General features: G+C 39.4%; 1 protein-coding gene across 4 annotated transcripts in view; it reads left to right on the top strand.

Annotated features, from left to right (window-relative positions):
• kif21a (kinesin family member 21A) overlaps positions 1-21,048 on the top strand; it is a 146,246-nt gene that overhangs the window by 114,413 nt on the left and 10,785 nt on the right. For 2 of the 4 annotated variants that reach the window (XM_043713604.2, XM_043713605.2), the window contains 5 exons: positions 7,627-7,681; positions 8,118-8,350; positions 11,544-11,672; positions 18,273-18,311; positions 19,775-19,911. In XM_043713604.2, the coding sequence (XP_043569539.2) occupies positions 7,627-7,681; positions 8,118-8,350; positions 11,544-11,672; positions 18,273-18,311; positions 19,775-19,911 (593 nt within the window). The remainder of the gene's footprint in view (positions 1-7,626; positions 7,682-8,117; positions 8,351-11,543; positions 11,673-18,272; positions 18,312-19,774; positions 19,912-21,048) is intronic. The other 2 variants (XM_043713606.2, XM_087999610.1) reach the window with 1 other exon arrangement.

A 21,048-nucleotide genomic window follows, 5' to 3' on the forward strand; every position in this document is an offset into this window, starting at 1 on the left:
TGTGGAATGCTGTGCCCCAGAGGGCAGTGGAGGCCCAGTCTCTGGATTCATTTAAGAAAGAGTTGGATAGCGCTCTCAAGGATTGTGGAATCATGGGTTATGGAGATAAGGCAGGAACAGGATACTGATTCAGGATGATCAGCCATGATCATATTGAATGCAGGCTCGAAGGGCAGAATGGCCTACTCCTGCACCTATTGTCTATTGAAAGGTGCTACAGGAATTTCTGAGACTGCAACAGCTCATTCAATCCTGCTTTGAAATTCAATCTTGATGTGTTGCGGTCTTGGATGTAGGGATTGAGATCCTTACCATCTAGTTTGAAGCTTGACTTGTAATTATGCAATCATGGAATGGCCTGCTTCAGCATTGTAATCATTCAGGCCATCCTGTCCTTGTTGGCTGTCTGCACGGGCAGCTCAGCTGGTGCCACATCAATATTTTTTTTGCCATAACACTGCATGTTTTGTCTCTTTCAACAATTTTCTAATTCAGTTTTCAAATCCATGACTGATTCTGTCTCTATCACACTCATGCAATCCAGTGCAGATCCTAATCATTTGCTACATTTTTTTTTTAAATTCACCACCTCTGGTTATTTGTCATTCACCTTAAATTTTTGCCATCTGACTAGACCTTCTGATGTGAGCACTTTCTTCCTAAACTGCTCAAACACCTCATAATTTTGAATCAAATCTCCTCTGAACCATCTTTTTTCCAAAGACAAAAGCCTAGCTTTGCCCATGTTATCCATATCACTGAAATCACTCATCCTTGAAACAATTTTGAAAATCATTTTTGCTTCTTGTCCTTCTCAAATGGGGTGCCCAGAATTAAATATGCTATTTCAGTTGAGGCCAAACTGATAGAGGTTGACCATGATGTCCTTGCTTTAGCACACTGTTAATATTCATAAAGCCCAAAATCTGCCAATTTAATTAGTTGCTCTTTCTGCTCTGCCATCTTCAACTATTTGTGCATTTGTATCCCAAGGTAATCCTACATTTATTTGTATCCATTCACTTACATTGCCTTTCCACATTCTTCCCTTCAAAATGATCACCTCACACTTCTCTACATTAAATTTACTTATCTGTCCACTAGGCTGGTTTATTTATGTCCTCTTGAACTTTCAGTATTCTCCTCAAAGTTCACCATGCTACCAAGTTTTGTGTCACTTGAAAATTTGGAATTGTGCACTGCTTTCTGACAATGATGTATATCAGAAAAACAACACCATTATATATATTCCATCCTCCAGTCAGAAAACATTTTTTCAGCACTGCACTCTTTACCATGACTTGTGGTTAACCCTTGTATCTATGCTTCCAATGTTTTGTTTATTCCACAGGCTGTAACTTTATTGTCATGTGTTGCATAGTCTTCATCCATTGCCTTTTGGAAGGCAACATTGACTGCATTACTCTCATCAACTCTCTCTAACATTTTTTTTTTAAATCAATCAAGTTAGTTGAACATGATTTGCCCTGAACAAATTCATATAAGTTTCCTTAATTAATTTTTTTTAACATCACTTTTTTTTCCTGAAGAAAACTTTCAAATTTTCCCACCACAGGGATTAAACTGATTTTTTTTTGGTGCAGGATCTATCCTTGCAACCTTTGTGAATAAGGCTGTTGCATTTTCAATTCTCTAAACCACTTTTACTGTCCCTGCAACCAGGTTGGAAGATTTCGAGGGAGAATTGGGAGATTGGCATGATCTTAAGGCTTACATACTGAACCATTTTCAGTTATTGTAACAGCATGACATTCCCGTATTACGAAATCATAAAGACCACCATTAAATGTTCTGCTTTCCTTTTTTGATTTACCTTTGAGCCACAAGTTTTTACAAGATCTGAATAGAAAAGGCAGCAGTTATACTGTAAAATACCCAGTTTTTAGACTTGTTGAATTTGACAGTTACCAGACTACATGTGGACTGGCTCATATAAGAATAACCTCAAAATATTTATATTTTAAAATGGCCCAATTGATGACGACTTCGTGTTATGGTTCCCTGGCATGTCAAGTTTAGGCTACAGGCTTTTAATGTTGTGTAAACTTTTTAACTTGGTGATCCTTGGATAATGCCAACAAACCTACATACACTTAATTGCAGTGTTTAATGATTCACAAAAGATGATCTAGTTTATCTGAGAGCGCTATCTCAGGCGGTTTGAGTAAAAAATTGAATATGCGAAGTGGTACAGAGGAAATTAAATCTTGCCGTTTACCTAAGCTTTGAATCTTGTTTGCCCAAATAAGCTGTTTGAGCCCATGTTCCTGAAATCTGAAGCTAGCTGCATTGATTTCAACATCTATCTGTAAAACTCCTATTTATTTGACACTACATTCTATATAGTGTTATCTAGTTTAAATTGTAAACTTTGTTAATCTATCTTGTATTTCTATATCCACGTTTTAAAATAACTCGTGCTGAATTCAATCAGAATATGATGGAGAGGGTATCTACACATATACTATGTATAGTTCTTGAATTGGGGGCATTGACTCACATAAAAATAGAGATCTTTGGATACTGTAAATCAGAAACAAAAACAGAAATTGCTGGAAAAGCTCAGCAGGTCTGGCAGCATCTGTGGAGGGAAACCAGAGTTCATGTTTTGGGTCAAGTAAACCTTCCTCAGAACAGTTCTGAGAAAGGGCCACTCGATCCAAAACGTTAACTCTGATTTGTAGCAATGCATTATTACTTCAATGCCAGCCAGTGACATTCAGAAATAACTTATAGAAATAGCTATGCTAAAATTTGGAACTCCTTCCATGTATGATCAAGTCCATGGTGTGTACAATGCATCACACCTTTTCAAAGCAGACTGCCTCTAAGATATTATCTTAAACAATGTTCTTACACTATTCATGATTAATATATTTCCCTGTTTCTCAGTTTTTGGTGGCGACTGGAAAACACTTGTTTTTGAACAATTGTAAATGGTGGCAAGAATTTTATCAAAGTTGTGCCTTTGTCCTCTATTTGGAGAAAATAGATGAAAATGATATTTTAGTTGCATTGTTCAAATTGCTTAACTAAAATGTCTGCAGAATTATTCATGTATTTTATTTTTGTTTCTGCTTAAATACATAGTGAGAATTCTGAGTAGGTTTAGACATTTTGAGCCTGGATTTCTCTTCTCCTCTCAGGCCAAAATGGTGTGTCAGCTATTCTGAAACTGTCACTCCACCTTCTGAAAAACCCCCTGCCTTTTTTATTTTTCTAAATAACAGTAAATGCAGGCATAGTCAACCCAGTCTTTCTCCTTGTATACAAACTTGTTATCTCAAGGGACATCTGGTGAAACTTTGCTGTGCTCCCTCCACAACAAGTAAATCCTTTCTTGGGTAAGGAGACCAAAACTGCATGCACCACCGAATTGCATCACCTGGATTCACCAAGTCCCTGTACAGTTGCATTATTACTTCCCTGCTTCTTTACTCAAACCTTATAGGAATAAAGGCCTTCCTCACTTGCTGTGCCTGCGTGCTTGCTTTCAGTGACAATGTATGGGACACCCAGGTCCCATTGTGCATCAACATTTTCCAATCTACCATCATTTAAATAATACTTTCTGCCTGAACTGGAGACGTTCACATTTATCAGTTTTACATTGCATGTGTCATGATCTTGCCCATCCTTCCAACTTGTCTAAATTGTCTTGAAGCTTCTTTACGTCGTCCTCATCAGTCACAGCCCCACCTAATTTTGCGTCTTTAGCAAACTTAGACAATTACAATTGATTACCTCATTGATATATTGTGAATAGTGGGGCCCAAGTACTCAACCATTCGGTACTTCATTTACTATCAACTTCCACTCCAAAAGCTAACCATTTGTTCCTACTCTATTTCTTGTTTGCTAACCAATTCACAACTAGTATTAAAATATTATCACAATCATGAAAGGAGCAGCAACAGATAGTGGATGCAGTGGTTATACTTTTCTAAAAGTTCTTGGATTCTGGAAAATATTTGAGGATTGGAAAATGGCTCATTTGGCAACTCTATTCAAAAAAGAAGGCAAAAAAATGGATAATTTAAGTGAATTAGCCAAATTGTTAGAATAAATTAAGGAAGTAATAACATAGCTGGAAACTTAATATCTCATAAATAATTTTACAGTAATATTAGATTTATAACTTAGAAATTAATGAATTGGAGGAAGGAAGCAAAAGTGCTGTAGTCAAATGTGCAGACAACACACAAGCGGAGAGCCAAGTTGCGAGAGTATTGCAAACAATTTGAGAGATATTGCTAGGTTAAGTAAGTGGGCAAAAAGTTGATAAATGGTGTATAATGTGGGAAAATGTGAAATTGTTCATTACAGAAGGGAGAACAAAAGAGCAGTATTATTTAATTGGAGAAAGGCTGCAACACAAAAGGGCCTGGGGGTACTTAAACACAAAGCTTGTACACCGATGCAGCAGATAGTCAGGCCAATGGAATGTTGCTGAAAATGTTTTGCTGGAAAAGTGCAGCAGGTCAGGCAGCATCCAAGGAGCAGGAGAATCGACGTTTCGGGCATGAGCCTTTCTTCTTGAATGCGGAAAGTGTTTCCAGCAGGCTAAGATAAAAGGTAGGGAGGAGGGACTTGGGGGAGGGGCGTTGGAAATGCGATAGGTGGAAGGAGGTCAAGGTGAGGGTGATAGGCCGGAGTGGGGGTGGGGGTGGAGAGGTCAGGAAGAAGATCGCAGGTTAGGAAGACGGTGCTGAGTTCGAGGGATTTGACTGAGACAAGGTGGGGGGAGGGGAAATGAGGAAACTGGAGAAATCCGACTTCATCCCTTGTGGTTGGAGGGTTCCTAGGTGGAAGATGAGACGTTCTTCCTCCAACCGTCGTGTTGCTATTGTCTGACGATGGAGGAGTCCAAGGACCTGCATGTCTTTGGTGGAGTGGGAGGGGGAGTTGAAGTGTTGAGCCAAGGGGTGGTTGGGTTGGTTGGTCTGGGTGTCCCAGAGGTGTTCTCTGAAACGTTCCGTGAGTAGGCGGCCTGTCTCCCCAATATAGAGGAGGCCACATCGAGTGCAGCGGGATGCAATAAATGATGTGTGTGAATGTGGAGGTGCAGGTGAATTTGTGGCGGATATGGAAGGATCCCCTGGGGCCTTGGAAGGAAGTAAGGGGGGAGGTGTGGGCGCGAGTTTTGCATTACTTGCGTTTGCAGGAGAAGGTGGAGGTTGGGTTGGTGGGGGGTGTGGACCTGACGAGGGAGTCACGGAGGGAGTGATCTTTTCGGAACGCAGATAGGGGAGGGAAATATATCCCTGGTGGTGGGGTCCGTTTGGTGGTGGCGGATGATACGCTGTATATGGAGGTTGGTGGGGTGGTAGGTGAGGACCAGTGGGGTTCTGTCCTGGTGGCAGTTGGAGGGGCGGGGCTCAAGGGCAGAGGAGCGGGAAGTGGAGGAGATGCGGTGGAGAGCATCGTCGATCACGTCTGGGGGGAAATTGCGGTCTTTGAAGAAGGAGGCCATCTGGGTTGTACGGTATTGGAACTGGTCCTCCTGGGAGCAGATGCGGCAGAGACGAAGGAATTGGGAATATGGGATGGCGTTTTTACAGGGGGCAGGGTGGGAGGAGGTGTAGTCTAGGTAGCTGTGGGAGTCGGTCAGTTTATAGTAAATGTCCGTGTTGATTCAGTCGCCCGAGATAGAAATGGAAAGGTCTAGGAAGGGGATGGAGGAGTCTGAGACGGTCCAGGTGAATTTGAGGTCGGGGTGGAAGGTGTTGGTAAAGTGGATGAACTGTTCAACCTCCTCGTGGGAGCACGAGGCAGCGCCGATACAGTCATCGATGTAGCGGAGGAAAAGGTGGGGTGTGGTGCCAGTGTAGCTGCAGAAGTTCCACATATCCTACGAAGAGGCAGGCATAGCTGGGGCCCATGCGGGTGCCCATGGCTACTCCTTTGGTTTGGAGGAAGTGGGAAGATTGGAAAGAGAAGTTGTTCAGGGTGAGGACCAGTTCAGTCAGTCGAAGGAGGGTGTCAGTGGAAGGATACTGGTTGGTACGGCAGGAAAGGAAGAAGCGGAGGGCTTTGAGTCCTTCGTGATGGGGGATGGCGGTGTACAGGGACTGGATGTCCATGGTGAAGATAAGGCGTTGGGACCCGGACCAACCAACCCAACCATCCCGTGGCTCAACACTTCAACTCCCCCTCCCACTCCACCAAGGACATGCAGGTCCTTGGACTCCTCCATCGCCAGACAATAGCAACACGACGGTTGGAGGAAGAACGCCTCATCTTCCGCCTAGGAACCCTCCAACCACAAGGGATGAACTCGGATTTCTCCAGTTTCCTCATTTCCCCTCCCCCCACCTTGTCTCAGTCAAATCCCTCGAACTCAGTACCACCTTCTTAACCTGCAATCATCTTCCTGACCTCTCCGTCCCCACGCCCACTCCGGCGTATCACCCTCACCTTGACCTCCTTCCACCTATCGCATTTCCAACGTCCCTCCTCCCTACCTTTTATCTGAGCCTGCTGGACACACTTTCCTCATTCCTGAAGAAGGGCTCATGCCCGAAACGTCAATTCTCCTGCTCCTTGGATGCTACCTGACCCGCTGCGCTTTTCCAGCAATACATTTTCAGCTCTGATCTCCAGCATCTGCAGTCCTCACTTTCTCCTCAATGGAATGTTGCCCCTTGTTTCAGGTGGTTGGCGTATGAGTTGGGAAGTCTTATTGCAACTGCACAAGTTGCTGGTGATACAAATGTGGAGTACTGTGAGCAGATTTGACCCCTTATTTAAAAGATATTATTTCATTGAAGGCAATTCAGATTCACAAACATGGAGGTATTGTCTTATGAGCCAAGACTGAATGGGTTGGGACTCTACTGAGAGATGATTCCCCACATGGGAGAGTCTTGGACTGGAGGGCATAGTCATAGTCTCTGAATAAAGGGATGCCGATTTAAGAATGGATCAGGAGGAATTTCTTCTCTTAAGGTTTTGAATCTTTGGAAGTTCTTACCAGAGTCCTTGTACATATTTTAAGTCTGAGATAGATCCTTGATCAGTAGTGGAGTCGAGGGATATGGGGAAAACTCAGCAAAGTGGATGTGAGGAATGTCAGATCAACCATAATCATATTATATGGAGGAGCAGGTTTGAGGAGGCAAACTGCGTCCTCCTGTTCCAGTTTTATATGGTCTTAACCCATGTGTTTCACATTTCCATATTCCACTCTTAGGGTAGGACTTTGTCAAAAGGTTTCTGAAAATCCAAATACACTGCACTATTCATTAGTTTCCTCATCAGTTCTGCTGGTTACATTCTCAGAAAAAAAACTCCAGTAGATTTGTGTAATCCTGTTAATAATTTGTAAGTGTTCTGTCGTCACATATTTTTTTTCTGCAGTAGGTTTCCTATTAGTGATGCTGAGGTAGCTGGTCTATATTTCCTCTCTTTCTCCCTCCTTATTTAAATGATGCAGTTACAGTTGAAGCACAAGAGAGGAGGAGGTGGAATAGTTAATTAACCTAAACACAAATAAGGAGATGCACTATCATCATGCGTCAGATTAAATAAGTGATGAAATTGTATTTCCCAGGAGTATACCTGAAGTTTAAATTTCTTAGTGTTTTTGCCTTTTTATTTCTGCAGTTCACTGACATCTGATGTTATGAGATTAACAGGTGACACCAAACCAAAGGATAAGGTAATTGAATTTCTGATTTTCTTGGTTAGAGTTACATTGATACGTGATCTTTCATGTTTGAAAGCAGTCACTGGGGCAATAAGAACTCTTGACTAATTATTTCAGGTGAACGTGTCTGATTAAATATTTGGAATGTTGTTTAATGTTTTGTTTGTTGTAAAATTATTATAGTTCTTGTTTTCAAGTTGAAAGTTGCTTCACATGCCTAATTTCTATGAATTGCTCCTTGAGGAATTGCAAGAATGCAATTGTTTGCCGATATAAATAGTGGATGGCTGAATTAAATCCACACTATCCAGTTGGTTGAAAACTACCCTCTGCTTGTTTTTTCTTTCTTTATTAAAAAATTGGGTTTAAATAATCAATCATATTCTGCTAAAAATTAATGGTGAAGAATGTATTACAATTGTAAATGTTTCTGCACATTATCGTACAGGCACGAAGAAGGACAGCTACACAAATGGAATTGCTTTATGCAGACAGTAGTGATTCTGCCTCAGATATTGTTGCAGGAGATGCTGCTATGCCTGTGCCATTAATGCCTGTTACAGAGGTGCAAGAAATCGAAAAAGACACTGGAACGACTTTGCCAGCTAATGCTGCTGCAGCTAGAGAAAAAGAGATAATCCCATCACCATCTGGCTTGCCTCTTAGACTTGGCAGTAGCATGTAAGTTCTGCATGCTATGCACTAATTACCTCAGCTTGTTGCATGATGCTGCATTGGTTTGATGCATTTTTCTGTCTTTTTAATCCTTAATTCTGATATTCAATCAATGTATTGAGCATGAAATAAATGTTCAGCATATGTTTCTAGACTTAAAAATATCTTCAAAGAAGGATTTGCACAAAAAAGTTTAACAGACTGTAAAAGCCAGTACTGAGAAATTATGATAAAGTATTCAAATTCATGAAAGCCCTTTAGCGTAAGAACCTTAATTTATAGATATTGTCAGATCAACCTATTCAGAGATGTTATTACACACCTCTGGAGCAGGTGGACTTGAAACTGGGCATCCTGGCAGAGGTAGGGCAAATTCTTTATACAGCTATAAATTATATTGGGGCTTGCCAAATAAATGGAATGGATAGCAAAATGAATAATAGAGCCATTGTCCCTTTCTATTACCATCCCTTTCATATAAAGCTATTCAATATTAGGAAGTTTGATGCTCCGAGCCAAAATATTTGCCATTTTGGGCACCCATTATTAGCGCTCTAAGTAACTGTCATATATGGTTTTACCTTAGAGTTCACTAAATTACTCAGTAAAAGTTTTCCTGATCTATCATCTAACTACTCCGATTCATTGTCACTTTTTTTTGTCCTTCGCATACGTCTGCTTTTCAAAAGAGAACTGGAAAGTACTTCAATATTTCTGCTGTCTCTTGATCCTGCATGAGATTTTTTTTCATTCTTAATTTTATTAATGATAATGATAATCCTTTATTCATCTGCCAGCCTGTTCTTGCATGAATTCTGATCTTCACTTCTCTTCTGTATTTTCTGATTTCTGTTTAATTATCTTTTTTTGTTATTAGGTGTCAGTTTGTCAAATGCTACTGTTAAGAGAATTCAAATAGAATGAAATTATTATCCAAGGAACTCCAGTCTTTCCCATGCAACTTTCACTGATAGGGTGGATCCATGCTGAGTATGGATCCTTATCTCTTGTCTGAACAGTTCCCATCATTGGTTTACTCTTCCTTTTCGACTCTTTTATTAGCTATTACTCTATTTAATTTTGAGGTGTACGTTCTTATCCCTATCCTGCCTCACTTAGTTCTGCTCCAAAAATAAGCTCTTGTTTGTAATTGCTTTCAAGGGAACCTTTATTTGAAATCTTTGTTTATAAAACAAAATCCTAATTCCTTGAAATTTGTGTAACTTTGTTCATGTAATTCACCAAATGTTCTTGAACTGGACTCATTCTGTCAAGACCAGTTAGTGTTCCCTAACTCATCCATTGATAACTATAGCTCCTTGAACCCTCCTTTTAATCAAGGTCGGCACTACCGTTAATCTAGTTTCATGACAGAGTCTTCTCGTTAATTCATTGTTAACTAATTATATAAAGCTGGGGTCTAAGTTTTATTCTTCTATAATAATCAGGCTTAGCTTCTTGACAAACAATACTTATCTTTCATAAATATATGAAAAGTAAAATTACAAATTATCTGATCTGGTATTTGTATATTAGTGCTTTATAAAATAACTTTCTGAAACAACATGAAATTGTCTATTGATGTGGTTTAAGGAAACTGGTTGTGAAGATAATTAAAAATTTCAATCGTTAATTGAAAATTTGAAGTTTTTAGATTTGAAATTTAATATTAGAATTTTTAAAAATTCTTTTGGGATGTGAGCTTCTCTGGCTGGGCCAGAATTTATTGCGGATCCCTAGTTGACTTAGAGAAGGTGGCGGTGAGCTGTTGTCTTGAACTGCTGTACGTACACCAATAGAGGGAGTGCCAAAGTTTTGACCCAATAATAATGCAGCATCGGCAGTATATTTCTATGCAGCAATGGTGAGTGGTTTGAAGGGGAACATATTTGTGAATCATGTATTTGGAAGATGCTTCCCAAGGAATCTTGGTGAACTTCTACGCTGCATCTTGTGTGTGCTCCACCCTGGTGGTGGTGGAGGCTGCGGTGAATGTGGACATGGTGCCAATCAGATGGGCTGCTTTGTCATGGATAGTGTCAAGCTTCTGAGACTTTTTATGCAGTTAGATACAATTGAGTGGCTTGCCAGACCATTTCAGAGAGCATTTAAAAGGGAACCACATTTTATGTTGGTCAAGAATCACATGTAGGCCAAACCAGATTTGGGCGCCAGATCTCATGAGACTTTTAATTTAAGATTCTCTTCTGTGTTACAATTTTTAAATTGGTTCAATTGTGTCCATTTCCAAAATGTTACATTTTGCATTTCACAAAACCCAAAATTCTACAATATAATTTTAGTCAAAGGAAAATGTCAAAATTGGGATGTTTTAATTGAGCAAAAAAAAACTTTGATACTAACATACTGTGCCTTTATTCAAGCAATATATCCAGTGTGCAATAATTTGATGCTTCACCTGTTATTCTATTTGGTCTTAATCTTTTACTGGGAGCAAATTGCATTTGGCTTAGGTTATGTAGCATGAAGTGCATGTGCTACTTTGAAAAATAACAAACACAACCTGGCTTCATCGTGGGGAACTTATGGGCTTTGGATAGTCTGCTTGTAGATATCAGCTCAAGATGCAGTTTTAAGAGGCAGAGGCTGGTGGTGAAGGGCAGTGGGCAGCTTTGCAATATTATAGTGTTTGCAAAACCTGGTCTGTTGAGTAAATGTTCGGAAATTATCGCTAATCCTGGGACATGATGTGCAGTTTTTGACTTGGAACAAAATTACAGGTAAAAAAAAAGCCTTTACCAATTTTTTTTCTTAGCATGCCATGTAGTGCACTAATACCTAATTGAAGACCTTGTAGATGAGTAACAAGCAAATATTAATTAACTTTTTATGCATTCGGTTTAACCAATGATCAGATGGATGTTTTGAAACAAGGCAACAATGCTGTATGTTAATGGATCATCTGAATTCATTTCGAGTCAGAGTTCTATTGATGAGAAATACAACATTACTGGGCATTAATTGGCTTATCATAAACTCAGCAAGTTTGATAATTATTTGGCATTGCTCTGCATCGTACTTAGATGTTTAAAAATTGGTTTGTCTAATAAAAAAATTGAAGTGGCTCTGTATGGTCGGAGTTCTATTGATTTTGACTTTTCTGCCCAAGTTCTTTTCCTGATGGGTTTTGTAATCACTTGGGTGTTATATTTTGTAACAAATGTACTGTTGGTTCTAGATCTAGACCGTCACCATCATCATCCTCATCAGAAAAGAAAATACCTGAACCTTCACCATTATCCAGAAGGAAGTTATATGACAGAGGCAATTTGGCAGGAGAGAAAATGAAGGTTAAAGAACAAAAAATGTAAGAAATTTTTCATTCCAGACCAATGAATTTAGTATCCAATATTTATATACGGAGTAACACAAATGTACGTCTATGCTTTTGATCTTTGTTTTTCTTTTCAGTTTATGAACATAGAAGTATTTTGTTTTCCCATTTGTGCAAAATGCAACTAAGAGAAAAGCTGCTCTTGCTTAAATTAGGTAACTGGTAACTTGAATTAATTTAGTTCAGTTAATGCTTTATTTGAATAAGTTGTACAAGAATAATGAAGTATTTGGCTGAGAGATGTAGATGTCAGACAATTCAGGTGAAGTTTAATTTTACACGTCCAACAAAATGAAGACCATTGAAGCCTTATGGAAGTACAGTTTTTATTTACTGTAAATATGGTTTTTAATTTATGAAAATATGGCATGCATAAAGTGGTTTGTCATTGTTCTTTTGTAGTACAAACATTACTACCTTTTCATTGTTGCCAAATCTTGGACTGAATTGTACTTTCTACTCCAGGCTTGTAAATCTGAGGTTTAATTAGAAATGTCACCTGTCTGAGTTGGATTGGATAGCTTTAGTTATTTAGTATCCCTCCCAAAGCAGAGTGTGTGCTCACTGGCAATGTTAACAGAGAGTTGCTTGGTGGGAGATTAAAAATATTAAATTCATAAGTTCTTGTGAGAGAGCAAATTTAGCAAGAATGTTTTAACTATAATCACTAGATATTGTGAATAGTTATGCTGCACTTTGAAGGAATAGGAGCAGTAGACTATTTGACCTGTTTAGCCTCTTCTGCCATTTAATATGATCATAGCTGACCAAACCTTGCCTTCCTGCCTGATCTCTGCAAGAGACCAGAAATCTATCTATTAAACTCACTAGAGGCATTCAGTGATGAAACATCCACAACCTTCTTGGGTAGAAAATTCCATAAGATCACATCATTGGAATGAAATAGTTTCTCCTCATATCAGCCCTAAATGATTATCCCTTCATCCCAAGATTGTGCCCCAATGTTTTGGATTCCTTGGCCATCACAAACAATCTCTGATTACCCCGTAAAGCCCTATAGAATCTTGAATGACTCAATGAGACCGCCTGTCATTCTTGTAAAATTCTAGCAAATAAAAGCCCAATTTATTCACTCTGTTGTCATAGAAATGCCACCTCATCCATGGAACAATTTAGTCAGTCCTCACTGTGTAGCCTGCATTGAAACTATATTCTTTTATAAACGCGAAGACCAAACTGCACGCATTATTCCTGGTGTGGTCTCAGCCTTTAGCAAGGCTTCTTTATTTGTATAATTCAGTGTTCTGAAATTAAGGCAACATGCCATCCACTTTCCAAATTTTGTTCACCTGCAATCTTGAACAATAACATGCAAGCTTCTTTAAACATCAATACTTGCAAACTTCACACATTCTCTTCATACCTAGTCATTAATATAGATTATAAATAACTCAATGAGGTTAAGCATTTGTAGCACTCCACTGTTCACTCCCTGTTAATTTGAAAATGCTCTGTTTATGATCACCGAGTTTCATGTTCATTAACCAATCCTCTATCCATGCTTGTGTTATTCCCACTCCATGATCTTACCTTTTTATTTAATCGTTCATGTGGCATCTTATTGAATACTTTTGGAAATACAGGTACACTGCAGCAACTGGTTCCATTTTTTCAACCTGACTATTTGCATCCTCAAATTCTCTCTCAAATTGGTCAACAAGGATTCTTTATAGTAAAATCATGTTGTTCTAAATCATGCAATACATTTCTCAATGTATTGTTATATATTTCCTGGGGATTATTGGATTTTAGTCCCTTACATTTCTCAGCTGCTTGGTCAAGACCTTCTCAAGGTCAGAGGTGGGCATGTTCAATGATGACTGCACAATGTTCAGTAGCAGTCATACACTTCCACTACTGAAGTACTCCATGTCCATTTAAGCAAAACCTGGACTACATCTAGACTTGAGCTAATAAATGGCAAAACATCGTGCCACACAGGTGGCAATTACAGTCTGCAACAAGAGAGAACCTAACCCTTGTCCCTTGAAAATCAATGACATTGCCATTACTGAATTCCCCACTATCAAAATCCTGGGGTGTCACCATGACCAAACCATTGAAATGGACCAACCATATTAACACTGTGGCTATAAATGCAAATCAGAAGCTAGGATTCTGCAGCGAATAATTCACCTCCTGTTCCCCCCCCCCCCCCCCCACCTCCCAGTCCATTCGCCTGGTAGCGGACATAAGTAAGAAGAGTGACGGAATATTCTTTACTTGCTGGATGGGTACAGTTCCAATAATACTTGAAATATTTAACCATCATCCAGACCATAACATGCTTAATTGGTACCCTAACTGCAAACTTTAATGTTCATTTACTTCATTATTAACAACCGAGAAAGGTAAATTTGAAGAAGAGTGCCAACTCCATGGGATTGGTTTGGCCATAAAAATATTAACTCATTGGCTGTGTCTGCAAGCTCCATTCTTCTGCGGATAAACCTTTTCTTAGGCTTACATCCAGCATCAAGGTACAGGTCATAGCCAGTCAGCTGTGTTGGGTGGGTCACATTTACTACATACCTGACTCAAGACTTCCAAAACAAGCTCACTATTCTGATCTTCACTGTGGCAAGCAATTATCAGAAGGGCAAAAGCCCAAAACTGCCTCAGTTAAAGAAACTGCAAACCATTCCAAGCACTTCCAGATGGAGGCTAAGCAGGAGCAGCAGAAAGTGTGTACCAAAACCTGAACATCTCAACCACCAGTTTCAGCAAAGAGCAACAAATGGGGCTGTTGGAAAGTTAGCAGATGGGGTATTTGCTTATCTGATCACCTCCGGTTCCATACTGCAAGACAGTCATCTGTAGTTCTAAGGGGCCATCACAACAGTGTGTACCATGCACATGATGCACTTCACTAATTCGCTAAAGCTTCACTGACAGCGCATTTCAAACTCTGTGACTTCATCACTCAAAAGGACAAAGGAGCAGATCTATGGAACATCACCAGCAAGTTTTTCTTTGAATCTCACATCATTCTGATTTAGGATTATATTGCTATTGCTTTATTATTACTGGATCAAATTCCTGATACAGACGAATATCGATTATCTGAAGATGGGCGGGCACGACTTCATACGGCTAATAGATTATTCGGTTAATTGATTTAAATGCCTTTCCTCTGGGGCTTGGAAGTGTTAAAATCTGCTCCCCATTCAGGAGACTGCAGCAGCACACCACGCACAAGCCCCTGCACCCCCCCCCCCCCCCTCCTCATCCACCCCTGCTCCCTCTCTGGGACAACCGAATGGGACACCACTGCTGCTGCCTTTGTAGGGTAAGTCTCCAAATAGTGCGTGCGTACACACACAACTTTTCACTGCAACGTTTTAAATATACAAAATGAAAATGTTGTTGCATGAATGTAATGGTTCTTCTGTCCATGTGGAATTCCAAAATGTTTTCCCAGTGGGGTCACTCATATGAAAATAAGTGTGGCAGCTGGTTTGCATGCAGTAAAGTCCTCCAAACAGAAATGGATGAGTGAATTACCAGGTAATCATCATGCACGGGTGGTTGAGGGAGAAATTATAGAATTTACTGTTCTTTTTCAAATAGTGTCCCTCAGAATGTTTTATTATTCCTAGGCAGATTCATCTCTCAATTTCATAATTCTAGAAGACAGAGTCTCTCAGTATGACACCATCGCAGTGCTTTAGTAATTTATTCCTAAGTATGTCAAATGTAGAAGTTTCCTCTTTTTCTATCTTGTTTGAATTTTACAGAAATGGCTAGAGTTGAAATGCTTCAACACTACAGTTGCCACAAAGGCAATTTGATAAGGTGAAATCAAACCAAAAATTATTTTGCATGGAGATTCAGAGCAGATCGTTTAAGGCCATCAGTAACAGTAGCAGCAATATATTTCACAAAAAACTGTAACGTAATGGATTAATATATCCCTCATTCCAGCAGTAACTTTAAATAAGGGGATCAACCATAATTTAATGGGGACAATAGGGCATCACTGTTGAGACTGTCACTTTTTTTTTCTTTGGATTTCTCTCATTTTGTTTGAAACTGAGATGAAGTTGAAGATCAAACTTTGAACAGTAGCTTGTTTCTTAAAAATGTAAGAATTTTATGTTTACATATGGACACTAGTCTGGAAAGATAATTGTAACTTAATTATCTAAGAGCACAGCAGTCATTCCAGCACTAGGATATATTATGTTCAAGGACTGGCAGCTGGTTAGATTTTTCATTGGCCATTCACTGAAAATGTTGAAAATTGAACTGGTTTTGGCTGGGGTTTTTGGCAGAAGGTTGTATGATGGAAAACTGCTGGAATAGAAACCTAAGTTTTGAGTTTTTCCCTCTCTAGTTCTCTAACCAGTTAAAGAACTGTTTAATAAGTGAATATTCCTCAGAGCCTACTGGAGGTTGTTTACATTGACTGATGACTTTTTCTTAATTCATCCCTTAACTGTGTGTGTTTGTGCACGCTTGCGTGCGTGCACGTGTATGTGTGTGTCAGAGGGAGCAGGTTACGATCAAACAAGATTGGGTTTAAAATATAGGTATTCACTGGGTTAAGTTGTTTATCTTTGCTCTATTAAAGTAACATTAATTTATTAATTTCTTTTAAGTTATGAACTTTGTATCTGCTATGTTATTCTTCAAGTCTAGTTGGGGACGCTTCAGCAATTTTGAGGGTCATTGAATGTTTTCATTTCACTGTGTTGTGAGTCTAGCGTTAGCCAGTCTGTGATCGTCTGGCATGCTGCCCATGTCATACGCAGCCATGTCAGAAACAGCCCCACGCATACCTAAAAATAAGTGCCAACATAGTCAAGTTAGAGTACTATTGCAGTATATGCATACAAAATTATGGGAGCAGCATTGTATAGAATAAGGTAAGTGATCCCAAAACCAACAGATCAGATTAAAACTTTGCACCTCTGCCACATTCAGATATGAATAATGGTCGGCAGATAAGCAAATATTTAAACAGACTGTTAAAATGGGAGGAGAAAGTGAGGACTGCAGATGCTGGAGATCAGAGCTTAAAAATGTGTTGCTGGAAAAGCGCAGCAGGTCAGGCAGCATCAAAGGAGGAGAAGAATCGACGTTTCGGGCATAAGCCCTTCTTCAGGAACGTTGAAACGTCGAATCTCCAGTTAAAATGGGAGACAAATCGTCTGACCATTGACTTGAGTCATGGTATCATAGATGAATATGTCTCACTCTCCCATCTCCTATCGTCAGTTTTTCTTTTGTGCCAGGCATTCTCCCCATCTTCCTCTTTCTGTTTCTCACATCCTCTTTTCCTCCCCCATATGAAATCAATCTTGCCAAGGTTCCACACCTTGGTCATCATTCTAACCGTGCTGCTTTTTTAGCATAGGTCTTTCCTTTGTAGGACATTGCAAAATGTGACTGAAGTGCCGCTGCAGGCTTTAATGTTGTGCTTCAAGGTGATGGAAAAGCATATCTGTCCTAACTATGCTTTTTCAGGGTTCTCTGAAAGGGTCCCATTGACCCTTTTTCTAAAGAGGCTGTAAGGCATGGGCCCTGTCTTTTTGTAGATAAATGAGAGTGACTTTTAAAATGGACCGTACTGCTTAGTTTATCTTCCGAAACTATTATCGTGAGCAAAGGCCTAGCAGGGAATTCCAAGAGATTTGAAAAAAAAAATGTTTGAAATGCTGTCAAATTCCCAGAGCCTGCAGGCATTTGACCAGTTGAGCCCAAAAGAGCCTAAAGCTCCACTATAATGTTTGATATTCAAATCTGAAGCTAATATTTTGATGTGATATGGAATATAGTCCCTTTATGTTCAGAACAGAGACTGATTGAGATACTGTATATTTTCAAAAAGTCACTTGGATTCCAATCCATGTTTATGAGTTGTCCAGAATTTTTCTCTGCATGTTGGATTTGTTCGGTGTTGATTCAGAATCACCTTTGAATCATCCCTAGTTACAATGAAGATTTTATAATGCTTTTATACCTGAGTTTTACATTTCAATTTTAAGGAGTTAAGCAATCATTCAGGTTTCTTGACAGAATAAGTTTGTGGAATATTCAGTCATGCATCTGTAAATCAGAAAGCCAGTTAATCGGTTGCAATTTCAGGTAGCATTAGGAATTGAACAAAATCATACTTTTGATAGAACCTGCAACTTGCAGAAGCTGAGAGTAAAGCACCTGCAAAAGTTGTTGTGCTACTCCAATACATAAATATACGATAGAAAAATGTAGCTATGGCAAACTGTCAGAGTTTCAGTGCATGTTTGCACAATGACAAAAGGCAATAAAGATGATGCAACTCCTGAATAAAGAAAGTTTTGACAGTTTGTTTCCTTCAAAATTTCCTCCTAATTTCTTTTCACTCCCATGGATCTCAGATCTATAGGCATTAAATTCTGTTGCAATTAAAGTGAAATATATGTATTAATGAAGGATGGATATATCGGTGTATCTAAAGTAACATTTGAGTGCTAATGCTGCTAGCCCAGCTGCTACATTTTAGTTATTGTGCAGACTTTAATAACAAATTTCCTGTGTCTTCACAATTCTGTCACTGTTTTATTGTAGGTCAGATGAAAGTGATTCCTCTCTTTCGGAGGTACAAAGGTACACTGTATAACTTGTTGCTCACCATTCAGCAGTTTCTGTTTTAGCATTCATTGCTTCTAATATTTCCTGCATGCTCATGGTGCCCCTCAACTGCCATTATTGGGGTTAACTGGAACGTACTGAAATGCTAACGGGTGTTCTTGGGGAATTGGGTATTTTTGATTTTTTTTTTAAAACTAGTTCTCTTGCTTGTTTTATTTAGATGATTATCCTGCTTTTTGATGCTTGTTAGTTTTGTTTGCTGCGTTTGTGTGCAATGTGATTATTGGAAAGCAGTGGTGGTTGAAAAATAGCTCTTCCTCTTCCCTTTTTTTTCTGGTGTTGAGGCTTTTCCTCTGTTCAATAAAAGGAGTCTATGCTCAAATAGCTATACGTAGTGCATGTTTTATTGATGAATTTTAATACCTGCAAAGAAAAATATGCTAGTGAAATTATCAGTGTGTTTTTAAAAATGTTCTGTTCAAAATATGCAGTTCTTAAGTGTCAAGATGATCTGCTCTGAAGAGTCAACTTCTCTGTACCAAGTGTTTTTGGCTTGTATTTCCTTATCATTGTTTGGTTTAAGACTATGTCCATACATAATTTGAAAATATCATCTTTCTTTCTGTTGGTAAAATGAGTAGCCAGTTCTCCGGCATGGCATTTTCACTTACTTATCGCATAGCCATCACTAATCTACAACAAGATAAGTAAAAGTGACATGCAAGGGAATTGACAGGTATTTGCTTAAAATATTTTCCCACTAATAAAATTATATTTTAACATGAACTACTTCCTTTGAGAAAACTAAGGTGGTGAGGGAAGAGTGAGAAAATAAATTGACTTTAATTTTTGTCAAGGTGAATGGATCATCTTGATCATAAAATGTCAATCAATTTGTGAAAGGAAAGCAAAGAGATAATGAGAAGTAATTGGTCATGCTTTTTAATTTATACCCTCAGAATTCTGAGCTGAAAATGTGTTGCTGGAAAAGCGCAGCAGGTCAGGCAGCATCCAGGGAACAGGAGAATCGACATTTCGGGCATAAGCCCTTATGCCCGAAACGTCGATTCTCCTGTTCCCTGGATGCTGCCTGACCTGCTGCGCTTTTCCAGCAACACATTTTCAGCTCTGATCTCCAGCATCTGCAGACTTCACTTTACCCTCAGAATTCTGGCCTATACACTTTTTGAAAAATCCCAGAAAATTGCCAAATAAAAAAGCAATTATTTTACCTTCAATAATATAAATTTTACTCATTAGTTGTCATGTTTGCAGTGTTGCAGAACAATAGAACTAATTCCAAGACTTGACCATAATGGATAATATAGTGCAATCCAAGACCATTTCCTTCATAACTTAACAATAAATGTAAACAGTGCAGGTTTTTCCTCAATCTATCCTGTTGTTTGTCCTGTAATTATCTAGTTAACTATTTTATTGTTCATAGTCAACCAATTTTATTGCTATTCTTTCCACAGAGGAATAATTAACCTGTTTCCGAGTTCAAAAGGTAGCAGGAGTGCGCCCCTTCACTGCAATCATATAGCTGAAGGACACAACAAAGCAGTGCTATGCCTGGATGCAACAGACGATCTCCTTTTTACTGGAGCAAAAGGTGAGAGAGTTTTCTTCCAGCTGTTGGGAGAAAATAACTGCACAAAATTCAGAGCCTCAGGGTTATTTCCCTCATTAAAAACCATGGATGTAAGTTCGCTCGCTGAGCTGGAAGGTTTGTTTTCAGATGTTTCATCACCAGACTAGGTAACATCATCAGTGAGCCTACAGTGAGCGATGGTGTTAGTGACCCACTTTTTATTTGTGTTTAGGTTTCCTTGTGTTGGTGATGTAATTTCCTGTGACAGTGTCACCACCTGTACTTTTCCTCAGAGGGTGGTAAATGGGGTCCAAGTCGGTGGGGGGTGGTGGATTGTGTGTGTGTGTTAGAGTTCCGGTTGGACATCCCTGCTTGTGCGTGCCTCTGTTTGGCTTGTCCTAGGATGGATGTGTTGTCCCAGTTCAAGTGGTGTCCTTCCTCATCTTACCACCCTCTGATAAAAAGAACAATAAATGGCATTACCGACCCAAGGAAACTTAAACACATAAATGGAAAGCGGGTCACTAACACCACTGGGTGCTCACATTGTGTTGCCTGGTGTGGTGACGAAACGTTTGAAAACGAACCTTCCAAATCAGCAAGCAAACTTACATCCAGAACCTCAACCTGAGCTACAAATTTCCTCAAAACTCATTAAAAACTATAGAATGTATCCCATATCTGCCATCACTTTTATGCTACTGGATAGTGTGTATTCTTCTCTACTGAAGTGGGACCCTTGACTACTATTTAAATTGTGCTCAAAAATAGCTCCTTGGGACCCTGATGCAAATCATCAAGTGATACATCCAGAATTCAGGATACCTGATGATGCAAGAGTCAGGATCTGCCAAATTAAAGAGTGTTTTTATGCACAGATATCCAAAGAGCCAGTTCCTGAAACAAAATCTGCAGTCTGCCCTCTAACAGTTGGCCCAGCTGTCAGCCCTGCCATGGTTATTGGCCTTTTCCGCTAAATCCCAATGTCTTATGCTCTTCCTCCAATTGCCATTCAGTGAGACCATGGCTGATCCGATGATCCTCAGCTTCACTTTCCTACCTTTTCCCCCATTACCCTTGATTTTTCTTGTGCTTAAAAATCTGTGTCTGTCAGCTGTGAATATATTTAATGGCCCAACCTTGACCATCTCTCCTCTG

This window comes from Chiloscyllium plagiosum, unplaced genomic scaffold, assembly GCF_037043375.1.
Source record: "Chiloscyllium plagiosum isolate Xiang-an unplaced genomic scaffold, Cpla_swu_hap1 HiC_scaffold_23, whole genome shotgun sequence".
Taxonomy (NCBI): domain Eukaryota; kingdom Metazoa; phylum Chordata; class Chondrichthyes; order Orectolobiformes; family Hemiscylliidae; genus Chiloscyllium; species Chiloscyllium plagiosum.